The 17,870-nt window shown below is 45.2% G+C and overlaps 2 protein-coding genes and 1 long non-coding RNA gene across 6 annotated transcripts in view; 2 read left to right on the forward strand and 1 right to left on the reverse strand.

Annotated features, from left to right (window-relative positions):
- The window catches only part of LOC308587474, a 306,756-nt gene that overhangs the window by 197,356 nt on the left and 91,530 nt on the right, over positions 1-17,870 (forward strand). The window lies entirely within an intron of this gene.
- TBPL2 (TATA-box binding protein like 2) overlaps positions 1-17,870 on the reverse strand; it is a 119,227-nt gene that overhangs the window by 37,512 nt on the left and 63,845 nt on the right. The gene's annotated exons all lie outside the window — the stretch shown is intronic.
- Positions 7,666-17,870, forward strand: part of ARMH4 (armadillo like helical domain containing 4) — a 71,056-nt gene continuing 60,851 nt past the window's right edge. The window contains exon 1 of one of the 4 annotated variants that reach the window (XM_081192119.1): positions 7,666-7,847. In XM_081192119.1, the coding sequence (XP_081048245.1) occupies positions 7,833-7,847 (15 nt within the window). In that variant the 5' untranslated portion in view covers positions 7,666-7,832. The remainder of the gene's footprint in view (positions 7,848-17,870) is intronic. The other 3 variants (XM_081192118.1, XM_081192116.1, XM_081192117.1) reach the window with 3 other exon arrangements.

The raw sequence follows: 17,870 nt of genomic DNA on the forward strand, positions 1-17,870 counted from the left end.
AGATCGCCGGAAGAAATATCAACAACCTCAGATATGCAGATGACACAACCTTGATGGCAGAAAGTGAGGAGGAATTAAAGAACCTTTTAATGAGGGTGAAAGAGGAGAGCGCAAAATATGGTCTGAAGCTCAACATCAAAAAAACGAAGATCATGGCCACTGGTCCCATCACCTCCTGGCAAATAGAAGGGGAAGAAATGGAGGCAGTAAGAGATTTTACTTTCTTGGGCTCCATGATCACTGCAGATGGTGACAGCAGTCACGAAATTAAAAGACGCCTGCTTCTTGGGAGAAAGGCAATGACAAACCTAGACAGCATCTTAAAAAGCAGAGACATCACCTTGCCAACAAAGGTCCGTATAGTTAAAGCTATGGTTTTCCCAGTAATGATGTATGGAACTGAGAGCTGGACCATAAAGAAGGCTGATTGCCAAAGAATTGATGCTTTTGAATTATGGTGCTGGAGGAGACTCTTGAGAGTCCCATGGACTGCAAGAAGATCAAACCTCTCCATTCTTAAGGAAATCAGCCCTGAGTGCTCACTGGAAGGACAGATCCTGAAGCTGAGGCTCCAAGACTTTGGCCACCTCATGAGAAGACTCCCTGGAAAAGACCCTGTTGTTGGGAAAGATGGAGGGCACAAGGAGAAGGAGACGACGGAGGACAAGATGGTTGGATAGTGTTTGCGAAGCTACGAACATGAGTTTGACCAACCAAAGTGCGGGAGGCAGCGGAAGACAGGAGTGCCTGGCGTGCTCTGGTCCAGGGGGTCACGAAGAGGCGGACATGACTAAACGACTAAACAAACTTCATAAATCCTTTGTCAAGTCCTGCATCTTTTGCACTGAACCCCAGACTTCCCGCCCCTTCTTTACACACACACACTCTTTTAAAAAGGAAAAAGTTGCTTACAGGACAACTAGGCACGATCTCCCTTAATTCAGCGTCATCAAATTATCTCTTAAGTTCTAGTATTGGAGAGAGGGAGAAAAACGTCTCATCCACTCCCTCCAGAAAAATGCATTATTTTATATACCTCTGTCATGTCTCTTCTTTCTTGCCTTTTCTCTAAATCAGGGGTCAGCAAACTTTTTCAGCAGGGGGCCGGTCCACTGTCCCCCAGACCTTGTGGGGGGCCCGACTATATTTTTTTTGGGGGGAAATGAACGAATTCCTATGCCCCACAAATAACCCAGAGATACATTTTAAATAAAAGGACACATTCTACTCATGTAAAAACACACGGATTCCCGGACCGGCCACATGCTGGATTGAGAAGGCGATTGAGCCGGATCTGGCCCCCAGGCCTTAGTTTGGCTACCCATGCTCTAAATCCAAATGATGTAAGTTTTCCTCATAGGGCAATTGTTCCATCCCTTTAGTCATCTTTTGTTCTGTGAACCGTATGCTATTATGCCAGACAAGAGTGTAAACAGAGGCATAACATGGCATAACATACCTCTGCCTGGTAGCAGAGCATACACAGCGGCGAGAAGCAAATTGCAGCACGTGTGTAATAATTCAGAACAGACACAAGGCATTCCTTATCTTCTCTTGCCTTTAATCATGAAGTTTAACAGCATAAAACTGGACCTGGTGAAAGCTCACCCATTGTCCCCCTCTCGCATAGAGAAAGAAGGCAGACTGAAAACACTCAGAGTCAAACCCCTCCCGTAAGTGTTTCTAACCACGCCTCAGGAAAGAGACGTCACCAGAACTCCTTAACCCTGTGAGTTCTGAAACCAATAACAAGCCGTCCTGAGACCTCCAGGTATAGGGTGGTATATATATTCAATTAATCATCATCATTGAAATATACTTGGAGTTGAGAGTGGATTTCATGCTCCTTATTCAGCTCATAGTGGTGAGGAGGAATGGAAGTTCCCCAGAATGTCTGCTTTATATACATTATTTACACAATGAGTCCCACGTGATTGGCTAATTATGGGATTCTCCTGTAGGCCAATCAGGTCGCGGATTCACTTCCACTTGGAGCTGGATTGGGTGGCTCCTGTGGACCAATCAGACTGCTGCATTCTGGAGCCTATTGTTCTAGGACCAATCAGGCTGCTGCCTTTTGGATCCTATTCAACTCAGTACATAACAATCATCATCATCTTGGTAGCCCTTTTCTTACTATTTTCTAGCTCTAAAGATTTTTCCTTATTTGAGGTGACCAGAACTGTGCACACTATTTCAAGTGTGGTCTCACCAACATATTTTTACAATGGCATTACGATATTGGAATTTTTATTTCCCTAATGATCCCTAATGATTGAATTTGCCTTTTTCACAGCTGCTAACTTCGGGGTCTGCATCGCCATTGGGCTATCCACTACAACCCCAACGTCTTGTTCCTGGTCAGTCACTGCCAGCTCAGACCTCAGGAGTGTATATGTGAAATTAGGATTATTATTTTTTGCCCTGATGTGCACCCCTTTGCACTTGCTTATATTGAATTGCCTTTGCTATTTTACTGTCTATTTACGCAGTTTGGAGATATCATTTTGGAACTCCATGCACACAATGGAAGAGTGTGCTCTTGCGGGTTGAGGTCAAACTGAATGGTTAGGTACTATAATGGTTGGGAGTTACTCGTGCGTAATCCTGCCCCGTTTGGGCATTAGATTGCCTGGTTAAACCCTCCGGACTGCACAGCCCATCTCAGCGTGGCTGCCCTTAGTCACTCGTAGAATCTGTCTGTGGGCGTTTCTTAAAGCGTTGCCAACATAAGAGTTGTTTGACGCCCAATCGTCTCCGCCTCTCACTGCGCGGGAGTCTCCTGCGCAGGGTGGGCGTGGGCAGCGGGGTGCTTGGGCTCTCCTCGCTAACTTCCAACGAAGAGTCCTGGAGCCCCTGCACCTCCCTGTCCCGTTGCTCTCCTGGATCCCTGGTGTTACACTCATTCTCTTCCCCTTCTTCCCAGCTAAGTCTCCCTCTAGCGCTTGGACCTTCTCCTGCAGAATCAGAGACCCTCTCCTTCTCCCGTGCCTCTGATGTCAGTTCCCTGACAGGTACCATGAGCAAAACTGAAAGGTTTGAGAAATTTGTGCTTGGCAGATCGAGTATTTGAAGAATAGGGTGGGATAAGGAAGAAGAGAGTTAAGAATACGGCTGGAGGTTATTGAAGAAACTCTCAGGATTATTAGAATCTCTTTCCAATGGAAGAATGGGCAGATACAAAATTTCATATTTCATTTTTTCCCCATTTCACTTTTAATTTGTACACCGCACTTCTGTATTGCTATACGCAAGGCGGTTTACAAGCTGAAGAAACAACAAAATAGACAGCAAAGATCCAACACAGAAAAGTAAGAATAGAAACATAACTTTAAAATAAACAACTTACATAAAACAAAGCAGTATTCAGTCATCCATTTGAATATAATAGTAAACAGTATGATTAAATATCAGAAATTATAATTAAACAGTTTATACTTAACAGTTACAAGAAATAATTACTAAACACTAATCAATAAAAATAATGGCAAAATTTGTATAATGGCACTTCATGGGACTTATCCAATAAAGCTGAATAGTGGAAGATTCAAGGTGGTCAAAAGGAAACACAGTAAACTTGAGATTTAACACGCATTTAACTTTGTGCATTCAGTTTTACGTGCTTGGGAAAAACACTTTAAAAAAATTAAAAGGGGGCAGATTATGGGTGGGGGGAATGACTTCGGCAACCACCTGCCACTCACTGCCAGGTGTTTTGACTATATGGCTTTTGGCACGATCCCTTGAACGTAATCCCTGCATACGTAAGTTACGGACTCCCTGTGCATTTTCACACAGCACATAGTTAAACTAGGCAATTTGCTCCCTCCGGGGATTTGACAAATGCAGGGAAGAAAAGGCTATTGGTGGTTACTACTTGCCATTTTAAGGGACGCGAGTGGCGCTGTGGGTTAAACCACAGAGCCTAGGACTTGCTGATCAGGTCGGCGGTTCGAATCCCCGTGACGGGGTGAGCTCCCATTGCTCGGTCCCTGCTCCTGCCAACCTAGCAGTTCGAAAGCACGTCAAAGGGCAAGTAGATAAATAGGTACCACTCCGGCGGGAAGGTAAACGGCGTTTCCGTGCGCTGCTCTGGTTCGCCAGAAGCGGCTCAGTCATGCTGGCCACATGACCTGGAAGCTGTACGCCGGCTCCCTCGGCCAATAAAGCGAGATGAGCACCGCAACCCCAGAGTCGGTCACGACTGGACCTAATGGTCAGGGGTCCCTTTACCTTTACCTTTTACTTTCCATTTTGGCCATGTGCATCCTACATATAAGCTTCAGTATCAAGTAGAGGAAATAAATGTGGTAGTTGCTGCAAAACAATGTGTGAGAAATACTGCACTCGTGTCCCCCTTGTGAGCTTTCCGAGAGGGATCTGGCTGCCCCGCTGTGGGAAAGGAGATGCTCAACAAGATGGACCACTTCTGATCTCATCCCACGGCAGGGCTCTCCTTAGGCACAGTCTGATATTGTTTCCATTAGCATTAATTAATAGGCTGGCCTCTTGAGGTGCCCTTGAGAAAACATCTCCTTGGGTTGGCTTTCCTTCCTCCTCCTTTCCCCTTGCTTATTTCTTTCTTTGCTGTGCTTGTCTAATTTTGCAACTCGCTATGTAGGACAGGGAGAGGAAGGAAATAGCTCAGTACTGCAGGGAACCGACAGATGGTGGTTTAAATTTAAGTTGAGATGCTACTGTGCGGTGTGACTTTTTCAGCGGGTTCCCTCCACCCCTGAAATTTATTCTCTTTACTTTGCAGCACTTATTTGTTCCATTGATTTATGTACACTCTTAACAGACTCTCTAACAAACCGTGGTTAGCCCTGGAAAGCGTAAGGGTATTTCTCTTCCGGGCTTCCTTCCCAGAATTGCAACTTCCTCGTGTGACCTTGGGGTAGTTCAGCGAGAATATCTGTGTATTTCTTTTTACTCAGCAGTCCTGCCTCCCAGGTTGTAACTGCTGACTTGATTCACACCAAGTAAAATATTTTCTACTTCCATCAGCGCTGGAGAGATCAGGAGCGGAGCTGGACTCTGTTCTTTTGGGTTCAAACAAAAATGGAAATCTCAAGAACGCCCACCTGCCGTGCCACAAGGGGGTGGCCTGGGCAGAGCAGGTATAAACTGGCTTGCAGGTTCTGCTTTGCTGCTAGTGATGTTCTTGCAGAAATCATTAAGAGAGAAAATCCAGGTGAGCTAAAGGAAAATTATATGCGTATTGTTATGGATGGAAGGGGAAGGGAGACACAAGGTGAGATGTTGGATGAGGGCTGTAGCTCACTGTAAGGCAAAGGTAAAGGGACCCCTGACCAGTCGTGGCTGACACTGGGGTTGCGGCACTCATCTCGCTTTATTGGCTGAAGGAGCCGGCGTACAGCTTCCGGGTCGTGTGGCCAGCATGACTAAGCCGCTTCTGGCGAACCAGAGCAGCGCACGGAAATGCCGTTTACCTTCCCGCTGGAGCGGTACCTATTTATCTGCTTGCACTTTGACCTGCTTTCGAACTGCTAGGTTGGCAGGAGCAGGGACCGAGCAACGGGAGCTCACCCCGTCATGGAGATTCGAACCGCTGACCTGATCGGCAAGCCCTAGGCTCTGTGGTTTAACCCACAGCGCCACCCGTGTCCCTTGTAGCTCACTGTAAGGAGGCAGCAATTTCTGTTCTGACCTGTATTCATCACAATCAGCACCGTTTTCCGTTCTGCTGCAGTTTGGTTTCCATCAAATACTGTGTTATGCGTATTGCTATCCCCTACCTAAAGTTAAGTGATGCAGATTACATAACTATTTATGTAACCGATGTAACTTACATTCATTACAGTGTAATGGAAACTTCTAAACAATGTAAAAGAAAGTAATTGCATATATTCTGCACACTTAAACGGCTCAGGGCTGCAATACCTCAAGGACCAACTCTCCCCATATAAACTGACCCAGACCTTGTGATTATCATCTGAGGCCATTATTCTCCAGCTTTTTAAATGTGTGTGTAGGGGGGAGTTATTGTTTCATTTTGCTTTTGTTTTAACTATTTATTTTGAGCTCCTGTCATGTATTTTTATCTTGTGAACCACTCTGAGATCTTTGGATGCAGGACGGTATATAAATTTAATAAATAATAATAATAACAATTAGGTGAAAAAGCAACGATCTGAGTGAAAACCAATTGCATTCGCTTATTGAATTCTGTTCCTGACCACAGACGAACACGCAAACTGCAGCCGTTTCTGCTTCCTTTCCTCTCAGAATTCTCCAGTGCTCCTGCTCACTGGTAGATCCCATCCTTTGCATCGAGAAACTCACAAGCTCGATCTCCTGGTAAGCGCACCTGGATGGTGGCTGCACACCTGTAATTCATCGTGGGATGCATCGAATCCAGGAGGAAGCCATTGTTTCTGTTATTATTGTGGTAGTTGATTTGTCCATCCGGCATCCTTCTAGGGCAGGGGTCAGCAAACATTTTCAGCAGGGGGCCGGTCCACTGTCCCTCAGACCTTGTGGGGGGCCGGACTATATTTTGAGAAAAAAATAAATGAATGAATTCCTATGCCCCACAAACAACCCAGAGATGCATTTAAAATAAAAGCACACATTCTACTCATGTAAAAACACCAGGAGGCCCCACAAAGAACCCAGAGATGCATTTTAAATAAAAGCACACATTCTACTCATGTAAAAACACCAGGCAGGCCCCACAAATAACCCAGAGATGCATTTTAAATAAAAGCACACATTCTACTCATGTAAAAACACCAGGAGGCCCCACAAAGAACCCAGAGATGCATTTTAAATAAAAGCACACATTCTACTCATGTAAAAACACCAGGCAGGCCCCACAAATAACCCAAAGATGCATTTAAAATAAAAGCACACATTCTACTCATGTAAAAACACCAGGCAGGCCCCACAAATAACCCAAAGATGCATTTAAAATAAAAGCACACATTCTACTCATGTAAAAACACCAGGCAGGCCCCACAAATAACCCAGAGATGCATTTTAAATAAAAGCACACATTCTACTCATGTAAAAACACCAGGCAGACCCCACAAATAACCCAGAGATGCATTTTAAATAAAAGCACACATTCTACTCATGTAAAAACACCAGGCAGACCCCACAAATAACCCAGAGATGCATTTTAAATAAAAGCACACATTCTACTCATGTAAAAACACCAGGCAGACCCCACAAATAACCCAGAGATGCATTTTAAATAAAAGCACACATTCTACTCATGTAAAAACACGCTGATTCCCAGACCGTCCGTGGGCAGGATTGAGAAGGCGATGGGGCCAGATCTGGCCCCCGGGCCTTAGTTTGCCTACCCATGTTCTAGGGTCTCAGGTAGGAGTCCTGTCCTTCACCTGCACTCTTTAGATGCTGAACCTTCTACATGCCAAGCAGGTGTGCTACCTCTGAGCTATATGGACCCTCCCTTTTGCAACCCAAGCGTTTTCTGCTTTTTTTAAGACTTGAAAGTGCTGTCCAAGCTTGCTATTTATGATTCCACTGGAGGAACCTGCTGGCGTGAGGAACACCCCCCACCCTCCAACACCTATAAGCACAGCACAGGTCTGCGGGCTGGTGGGCAGGGCGAAGGAGGGCCCCCATGGGTGGGAGTCTTGCTACTGCCGCCTGGCCCAATCCCCGAGCCAGTGAGGAGGAGTGGCTGATGAATATGAACAGCAGCCTCTTTCTTCCCCTCCCTCTTCTCCTTTCCTCCTCCCAGTCTCTCCTGGCCATGAAGGCAGCAGAGCAGCTGAGAGGAGGATGCTGAGGACCAGCCCAGATAGCCACCTTCCTGAAGATGCTGCCTAGCTGAAAGGATGGAGAGCGCTCAGGTAAGGCAGGGATGATACAGAGGCCGCCCTGTTTCCTGGCAACGAGGGAGAGAAGTCTAGGTCCAAGGGAGGCCGAGGGAGGGGGGGGGGCGGAACTTGTCTGCAGAGAGACTTCTCCCAAGTCACTTTGCCCAGTAACAGCTAAAAGATCCCTAGACAAGGGATGCTCGCTGCCCTGGCCTTTTTGAGGGCTGGAGATGGAAGGAGGCCTTGATGGGAGGATGCCCGGTCCTTCCCCTTTGCAAGCCTTGCATTCCACAAGAACAGCAGCAGAGCTTCTTTGTGTACTGTTTCAGCAAATGGAGTCTTGCTGCCTCTGCCTGCCTTTTGTTTGGGGATTTGCTTCCCCCATCCCTCCACCTCTCTTTCTCTCCACCTCTCTCTCTCTCTCCCCTTTCCTCCCAAGTTTCTTGGGCACAGATCGAATTTCCCCCTCCGATTCATGGCTTTGATTTCATTCATTTCTCTAGCTCTCCAGGCTTTGGAGCAAGAGCCTCGTTGTGGAATTTCCAAGGTTTAGACGATTGCAAGAAGGGGATAGAAAAAAAAGAGAATTGAGAATTGCAAGCCTTTCTTTGAACTTTTTGTGCGTCGCAGAAATACCTCTGAAGGTTACTGTCTGCTGCTGTCCTTACAGCTCCTTTCCTTAGAAAGGAAAATAATAATAAAAATAAGTGTTTGGCATTTAATGTTCAGAACAGGCACAGGGAATTGGTTTATTCGGAGATGGAAGCGAGCTGGTGGGGGAGGAGCAAAACTTCAGACCATTTGCCATTTGTCTGCTGTGCAGAGATGCTACAGCCCACTTTAAAAATAACATAAGGCGGCACTCTGGTGCAATGATATATAACAAGAGACACATGCTGTGATCTTTGCAGACGGGGTGTTTTGGAGGAAGGGACGGTCATTTTCGTGTGTGTTTTAATTCATAAAAACCAACATATCTGCGTCCCGGAAATTTAAGGGGCCATCTGTTTCCCCACAGAGAAATGGCTAAGTGGATTAGTGCTGTTTGCATGTATCCCTGTAGCAAATGGACCGCCAGATTTTGGAGAAGGTTGGAGGAACAGGGAGGCGAGGCCTGCAAAGCTAGCCACAGATTCACGCTTAAAAAAAGCAAAGAATTTTTTTGGGGGGCGGGGGCACCTGTGCCCAACCCCAGATCTGATGCCATCAGTGCTGATGTTCTGCTTGGGGCTATGACAGGTTCGGTGAACATAAGCTGCCATCCATGTGTTGGTCCCAGGCCCATGCAGAAAAGGAAGGGTTTTTTTAGCCGCTGGTTTGTGCTCTGTGTTTGGCTTAGCTGTGCAGCCCCGAGATATAGGATTGAGGTTGAATCCTGACAAGACAGAAGTACTGTTTTTGGGGGACAGGGGGCGTGCGTGCGTGGGGGATTCCCTGGTCCTGAATGGGGCAACTGTGCCCCTGAAGGACCAGGTGCGCAACCTGGGAGTCATTTTGGACTCACAGCTGTCCATGGAGGCGCAGGTCAAATCTGTATCCAGGGCAGCTGTCTACCAACTCCACCTGGTATGCAGGCTGAGACCCTACCTGTCCACAGACTGTCTCGCCGGAGTGGTGCATGCTCTAGTTATCTCCCGCTTGGACTACTGCAATGCGCTCTATGTGGGGCTACCTTTGAAAGGGACCCGGAAACTACAACTAATCCAGAATGCGGCAGCTAGACTGGTGACTGGGAGCAGCCACCAAGACCATATAACACTGGTCCTGAAAGATCTTCATTGGCTCCCAGTACGTTTCCGAGCACAATTCAAAGTGTTGGTGCTGACCTTTAAAGCCCTAAACGGCCTCGGTCCAGTATACCTGAAGGAGCATCTCCACCCCCATTATTCTGCCCAGACACTGAGGTCCAGCGCCGAGGGCCTTCTGGCGGTTCCCTCATTGTGAGAAGCAAAGCTACAGGGAACCAGGCAGAGGGCCTTCTTGGTAGTGGCGCCCGCCCTGTGGAATGCCCTCCCACCAGATGTCAAAGAGATAAACAACTACCTGACATTCAGAAGTCATCTTAAGGCAGCCCTGTTCAGGGAAGTTTTTAATGTGTGACATCTTAGTGTATTTTTGGTCTTTGTGGAAGCCGCCCAGAGTGGCTGGGGAAACTCAGCCAGATGGGTGGGGTACAAATAATAAATTATTATTATTATTATTATTATTATTATTATTATTATTATTATTATTATTATTATTATTTTCTTCTCTCTCTCTCTCTCTCTCTCTCTCTCTCTCTCTCTCTCGCTGAAATTACATACCCTCCAACATCTTGAGTCCCAAAACTGGAGTGCCTATCTTCCCGCTCGAGTCACATGTGGCCTGCGCAAGATCATGGAGCCCCAAAGATGCACTTTTTGGGGTTATGCTTTCAGGTGCTCCAAAACATAAGATTGCAGCCCTGAAAAAGAGCTATTTTTCCTGGGCGAGATCTAGGCACAAAATAACACAAAATCGCAGCACCCAAAATGGCCACCTTGTTTTCATGCAGGACACCCTGGGTTTTTTTGCACAGCACTTGCGAGGTATGAAATTAGTTTCATACTGCATACTTCTTGATCACGCTATTTTCCTGCTTTTTCTTCAAGGTGTCCAAATTGTGGAGGTTGATGCCATATTATCTTCTCAGCAACCCTGCGAAGCGGACTAGGCTGAACAGTAAAGCTACCTAGCAAAGTAGGCTCCATCTTCTCCATACATTTAGAGCAGTGTAACACAACTTTAAACAGCCATGGCTCCCCCCCCCAAGAATCCTGGGAACTGTAGTTTGTTAAGGGTGCTGAGAGTTGTTAGGAAATCCCTTTGTTTCCCTCATGCTGAGAGTTGTTAGGAAATCCCTTTGTTTCCTTCACACAGCTATGATTCCCAGAGTGGCTTCCCAGGGAACTTGGGGAATTGGAGCTCTGAGAGGGCAATGAAGGGCTCTCCAAACAACCCCCGACACCCTTAATAAACTACAATTCCCAGGATTCTTTGGGGCAAGGGAAAGCCATGACTGTTTAAAGTTGCTTTTAGATGCATAGTAGAGATGGGGCTTAATTCCCCCGATTTCACTCAGGGAAGGTTTGTGTCTGACTGGGGGCCTGAGCTGGACTCTCTTTGTTCAAACAGAACATTAATCTGAAGCGGTGAGGAACTTTTGTCAGTCTCAGGATATCACAAGTTGGTAAATACAATACAGTGCCGTGCAAGAAAAAAAATAGTCTGGTAAGACTGCTGTCTGGAACGATTAAAGAAAACTTGTAGTTTATTGCTCTTAGCAAAGAAAGACATTTTTATGCATAGTGAAATATACTCGGAGTCGAGAGTGGATTTCATGCTTTTTATTCAGCTCATAGTGGTGAGGAGGAATGAAAGTTCCCTGCTTTATATACATTATATATTATCTGGTTTATATACATTATTTACACAATGGGCTGCACGTGATTGGCTAATTCCGGGATTCTCCTGTAGGCCAATCGGGTTGTGGATTCACTTCCACCTGGAGCTGGATTGGGTGGCTCCTGCAGACCAATCAGACTGCTGCATTCTGGATCCTATTGTTCTAGGACCAATCAGACTGCTGCATTCTGAATCCTATTGTTCTAGGGCCAAGAAGGTTTATTGGGCAAGAAGGTTTATTGATCCGTGGGGATCGTGGCACAGTCTCCTCCAACCTGGTGCCCTCCAGCTGCCAAGAAGGACATTGGAAAGCTGGAAGGTGTGCAGAGGAAGGCGACCAAGATGATCAAGGGTCTGTGAAATATACTCGGAGTCGAGAGTGGATTTCATGCTCTTTATTCAGCTCATAGCGGTGAGGAGGAATGGAAGTTCCCCCAGAATGTCTGCTTTATATACATTATTTACACAATGGGTCCCAAGTGATTGGCTAAATCCGGGATTCACCTGTAGGCCAATCAGGTTGCGGATTCACTTCCACCTGGAGCTGGATTGGGTGGCTCCTGTGGACCAATCATACTGCTGCATTATTCTAGGACCAATCAGACGGCTGCATTCTGGATCCTATTGTTCTAGGACCAATCAGACTGATGCATTCTGGATCCTATTGTTCTAGGACCAGTCAGACTGCTGCATTCTGGATCCTATTCAACTTAGTACATAGGTTTTCACATGTGGTCAAGGCAGAACAAAGAAGTTAACACAAACACATGCTAGCTCAGTGGTGTCCAAACTTTTTTCAAAGAGGGCCAGACTTGATGAAGTGAAGGGCCATGAGGGCCAACCAAAGTTGTTTACTTTTTTTAGGATTGAAGTTGTTGAGCTTTTTTTTATGATTTTACCCCAAAGTTGTTGAGGAAGAAACTGACACACGGACCAGATTATACAGACCGGCGGGCCGGATTAGGCCCCCAAAACAAACTCTGGACATGCCTGTGACACTTAGAGAAGAAGCAGGAGGAAGCGAAGTAAAGGAAGCGATTTGCTTCACCAACAATTAGTTATGAAGAAAGGAGGAATCGGTGAGGAGTAGCAGGTTTCCTTTCTATCCGTTGCCCTTCCACTGGTTCACGTAGCTTATTACAAGTGTTGTTGATTTACTCTCAAAGGAGGCAAAGTCCCCACACGCTCAGTGTCTCCATGCCCTGAAAAAAAACATAGCATTGTTGTATTGCCTTGCTGTTGCGATGCATTGATTATCCGGGATTCAAAGAACCCCTCTTTTTGTGTGATAAACCTTTTGCTTCCTGTGAGGCCGGGAGCAAAACTTCAAATCGTGTAATGATTCCTTTAAAAAGAAATAAATAGAAAAGCAATCTGGGGAGGCTGCAGTTTTAAAGTGAGAAACAGCGTGTGTGTTTGTCTGTTTGTGTGCATGCGGAGCTGCTTAAATTTTCTCCCCGCCATTCATTTCTGGTCAAATAACTCCCCTCCCAATATCATTCCCTGCTGCTGGGAATAATAATAATAATAATAATAATAATAATAATAATAATAATAATAATATTTATTTATTTATTTATTTATTTATTTATTTATTTATTTATTTATTTATTTATTTATTATTTATACCCTGCCCATCTGGCTGGGTTTCCTCAGCCACTCTGGGCAGCTTCCAACAAAATATTAAAATACCGTAATACATCAGAATACATTCTAGCTGCTTATTCAACTTGTAATTGTGCAGGGGGAGTGGATATGTCCCGGGGAGGGAGATTTTGTGTATCAAAATAGCTTACCAGTGTAATAAACGTAAATCTGCCCTTATTCCCTTATGGAGGACACAAGAGCCCTTATAGAGTTCTTTGAAGGTTCTCCATCGGTCAGAGAAAATAACAGAGGCCAACAGAGAATATTATAAATAACAGAGAATATTGAGAAGCAAAGCAGCTAGTAAGCCTGATCTTTACTAACTGTTGCAACAGGGTGCTCCCCCCACACGCAGGAGAAGGAGGAGAGACCCAGAATCAAGGTGTGTCCGCCCTTATATAGACATTTTAAATTGCCCGCGCTGGAGTCCAAGACCACCCTCCCGATACATCATACCTACATCACAGAAGGGGCGGTCTACAACAGAAACCTGAGTGCGTTGTTTGCCTCCTTTCTGGCAGGTTACCTGTTAATGCTTACTTGATTGGATCCCCTGGGGAGCCTGGCCAGTCTTTTGTATTGACAAATACTTAGTTCCTGAGCCAGGTCACAGGCTCACCATATTCATACACAGACATATCCTTAAGACAGGATTTGTGAGCAAAAAGACAATGGGGAGGCTCCCCCATCCCCTCCCTCCTTGCAGAGAAAACATTTGGTCAGTTTGGAAGTGAAAATGGTTTCAGGGCGGTCCTCCTGTGCTGCTCCAGACATGTGGTCCACACATCTACGTATGCGCTTGGTTGGTACATTTATGAATATTTATTATATATATATAAAAGACCTTACTTTTTTTATTTCACCAGAAAGGGGTTAAGCACACTCAGCTCCTGCTATCAGCTCAGAACGGCAGCTTTCCAAGGCTGCTTTGCAGACTGTCTCGCCAGAGTGGTGCATGCTCTGGTTATCTCTCGCTTGGACTACTGCAATGCACTCTACGTGGGGCTACCTTTGAAGGTGACCCAGAAACTACAGTGGTGCCTCGCAAGACGAAATTAATTCGTTCCGCAAGTTTTTTCTTCTTGCGAGTTTTTCGTCTTGCGAAGCACGGTTTCCCATAGGAATGATTGAAAATCAATCAATGCGTTCCTATGGAGACCGTCTGGGGACAGAGGGGAAGCGCCGCGCGCCTTCCCCTCTGTCCCCGGACCGGTTTTAAAGCAAGGGAAGGGGCAGCGGGGAGAATCGCTTCTCCCCGTTGCCGCCCCTTGGTTCAAAAGGGGTCCAGGGAGAGAGGGGAAGGCGCGCGCGCCTTCCCCTCTGTCCCCGGAGATTGCGGGGCTGGCAACGGGGAGAAGCAATCTTCTCCCCGCCGCCCCTTGCTTCAAAAGAGGTCCGGGGACAGCGGGGAAGACGTGCTGCGCTTCCCCGCTATCCCCGGAGCTTGCGGGGCAAGCTTCGTTTTGCGAAGCAAGCCCATAGGGAAATGCATCTTGCGAAGCGGCTAAGAAAACGAAAAACTCCTTCGTCTAGCGAGTTTTTCATCTTCCGAGGCGTTCGTCTTGCGGGGCACCACTGTACAACTAATCCAAAATGTGGCAGCTAGACTGGTGACTGGGAGCAGCCGCCGAGACCATATAACACCGGTCTTGAAAGACCTACACTGGCTCCCAGTACATTTCCTAGCACAATTCAAAGTGTTGTGCTGACCTTTAAAGCCCTAAACGGCCTCGGTCCAGTATACCTGAAGGAGCGTCTCCACCCCCATCGTTCTGTCCGGACACTGAGGTCCAGCGCCGAGGGCCTTCTGGCGGTTCCCTCGCTGCGAGAAGCCAAGTTACAGGGAACCAGGCAGAGGGCCTTCTTGGTAGTGGCACCCGCCCTGTGGAACGCCCTCCCACCAGATGTCAAAGAGAAAAACAACTACCAAAATTTTAGAAGACATTGAAAGGCAGCCCTGTTTAGGGAAGCTTTTAATGTTTAATAGATTATTGTATTTTAGTGTTTTGTTGGAAGCCGCCCAGAGTGGCTGGGGAAACCCAGCCAGATGTGTGGGGTACAAATAATAACTACTACTTCTTCTTCTTCTTCTTCTTCTTCTTCTTCTTCTTCTTCTTCTTCTTCTTCTTCTTCTTCTTCTTCTTCTTCTTCTTCTTATAACTGAGCTTTTCGTTCCACTTATGAAGACCTTTTGCCTCATCTACGGTCTCCAAACACCCTTAACTGGGGAGCCCTGAGCAGGAGTGTGGAAATGATCAGCTTTCCTTGAGGGAAGATGGACTTGTGCCGCTGGGTATTATTGATCTGCTGGTTTATACAATATACTCGCCTCCATCCTTTTCTAATTAGAAATCACTAAGGAAGACGATTGCCAAACAAGCTGACCTTCTGCTTTTGGGTGCAGAGAGATGTCTTTGTTTTGTTTTAAATAGTTTCAGATCAATACGTTCTACCTGCATGGTTGGAGACAGTGAAGGCAGAACAGATATAGTTTAAATTTCTATTAATGTTTGATTTGTTTTTTAAAATTATTATTATTATTTCCATGTTTTTAGCTGTTCTGATTTTATCTGTCAGCTGCCTTGAGATGCTGTCAGGGGAGAAGATGGGGTATAAATAAATATATGATAATAACATAACATAATATGATATGATAATAAACATTCAGGCAGTAATTTAAAGGGCTTGTTTGTATGGTTCAGTCTAGAACAGAATGGTACAGTCTTCTTCAGTCTGTAGAACTCTGATATGCAGGAGACATTATCATTATTAATTTGCCTGTTTATAAGATTACTTACCTGCCATTCGCCGTAAGGTACCAGTAAGGGTTGCGAGTTTATAATAATACAACAGAAAACCTAATAAAAGAGTTGATGGATTATTAAAAAAATAAAACAAAACAATTCCCAACAAAAGCAGTGCAGTATAGTTTCAATAAAACAGAAATTGCCGGTCTAAGGCCACAACTGAGTGTCTTGTGAAGTAGAAAAGTCCCTTGCACGTAGAAAGCTAGCCTCTCCTGGAGAAGTGTCTTGGCCTGACCATCTCCTTGATGTGCTAGTTTTCCACATGCAAGGAGATTTCCTATTTTTCTTTTTATGGAGGAGATGCACCTTCTTAGTATGTTTGCATTTAAATTTCTCCCACCTCTCACCCCTTTGCAAAGCAGCTGACCATGGATTAAGGGCGAAAGTATTGTAGCGAAGCACTGTGGGGATGCTTTATTTTATTTTTATTTTTAAAATAATGTTTATTAAAGTTTCACAAACAATAAAAAGTTTCAGAAATTAAACATAAAAAACTACAGAAATGGAAAAATACAAAGACAAAACACATAAAAAATACACAATAAAAAACAGCTAACAAAAGAAGAAAAGAAAAAAAGGAAAGAAAAGAAAAACCAAAAAGCAAAACAGCAAATCGATTAGTATTTTCATATCTTATACTTCAATCACTAGTTTCTTGACCTCCTCACACCTCCCTTTTTGTATTCCAGTTCAAATATTTAATTCAGCAAGTCCTTACCCTATGGCATTTATCCTCACTCAAGATATTAACCTGTTATAAATATCAATTTTCCAATTGTCAATCCCTATTTACATTTTCTTAGAAATCTTTTTACCAATACCACTTATTTTCCATCAGACATCATTTTAACCTTTAACATTCATCCCTTTAACATTCATTAATTTTACAGTATTTCTGTAGATAGTCTTTAAATTTTTTCCATTCTTCTTCCACCGACTCTTCTCCCTGGTCACGAATTCTGCCAGTCATTTCTGCCGCACTGTGGGGATGCTTTAATCGCTGACTGAGCCTGGCACCACAGGGTGGCGCGTTGAGAGATGACAGCTGCTTGCAGTTCTCTCCATCAAGCCTGTCAACAGGCTGTCATGTTCCTTGAACTTCAAGCATGGAGGTATTTGCGATGAGCAGAGCAAGCATCTGCGATCATCATGGGCACCTAGTTCCGACAAATGGCAACCAAACCTTTATCCCAGCTTCCAAATCTGCATCCTTTTGGTGGCATATCTGAACTGTAGGTAAAGGGTAAAGGGACCCCTGACCATGAGGTCCAGTCATGGCCGACTCTGGAGTTGTGGCGCTCATCTCGCTTTGTTGGCCGAGGGAGCCGGCGTACAGCTTCTGGGTCATGTGGCCAGCATGACTAAGCCGCTTCTGGCGAATCAGAGCAGCGCACAGAAATGGCGTTTACCTTCCCGTCGAAGCGGTACCTATTTATCTACTTGCACTTTGACGTGCTTTCGAACTGCTAGGTGGGCAGGAGCTGGGACCGAGCAACGGGAGCTCACCCCGTGGCGGGGATTTGAACCGCCAACCTTCTGATCGGCAAGTCCTAGGCTCTGTGGTTTAACCCACAGCGCCACCTGCGTCCCTATATCTGAACTGTATTGGTCCTTAAATATTTGGCCATGCTCAGCAGGATTAATGGAAGTAGGAGTCTGAAGTGTGTGTCAATATACGGTATTCTTAGCAGTGGGATTAATTTTATTTCTAAACGGCATACAAAAACAGTAAAAATATCAGTAAAAGCAGTTAAAAACAAATATTTGAAACATTTATTTATTTTTATTAAAATCAAGCCATAAGCTAAAAGCCAGATTAAAAACTCATGGCTGCATTCTTTGTCTGGGAAGGCAGCCTAAACAAAAATGTTTTTTAGCAGGTGCCGAACCTGAAAAAGACTCTATAAGGGATCTTGTGTCCCCTTACGGGAATAAGGGCAGATTTTCGTTTATTATACTTGTGAATTGGCGGTTTCAAATTAAACTGAGAACTTAAGAACATAGTGCTGATCATGCCAAGGTTGCAGGTTCGATCCCTGTATGGGACAACTGCATTGGAAGGGGTTGGACTACATGACCCTCAGGGTCCCTTCCCACTCTGATTCAATGAGTCTGTGTGGGCAATCTATCTGGAAGATACCATATTTTTTGCTCTATAAGACTCACTTTTTCCCTCCTA

This window comes from Podarcis bocagei, assembly GCF_964188305.1.
Source record: "Podarcis bocagei genome assembly, chromosome: 1".
NCBI lineage: Eukaryota > Metazoa > Chordata > Lepidosauria > Squamata > Lacertidae > Podarcis > Podarcis bocagei.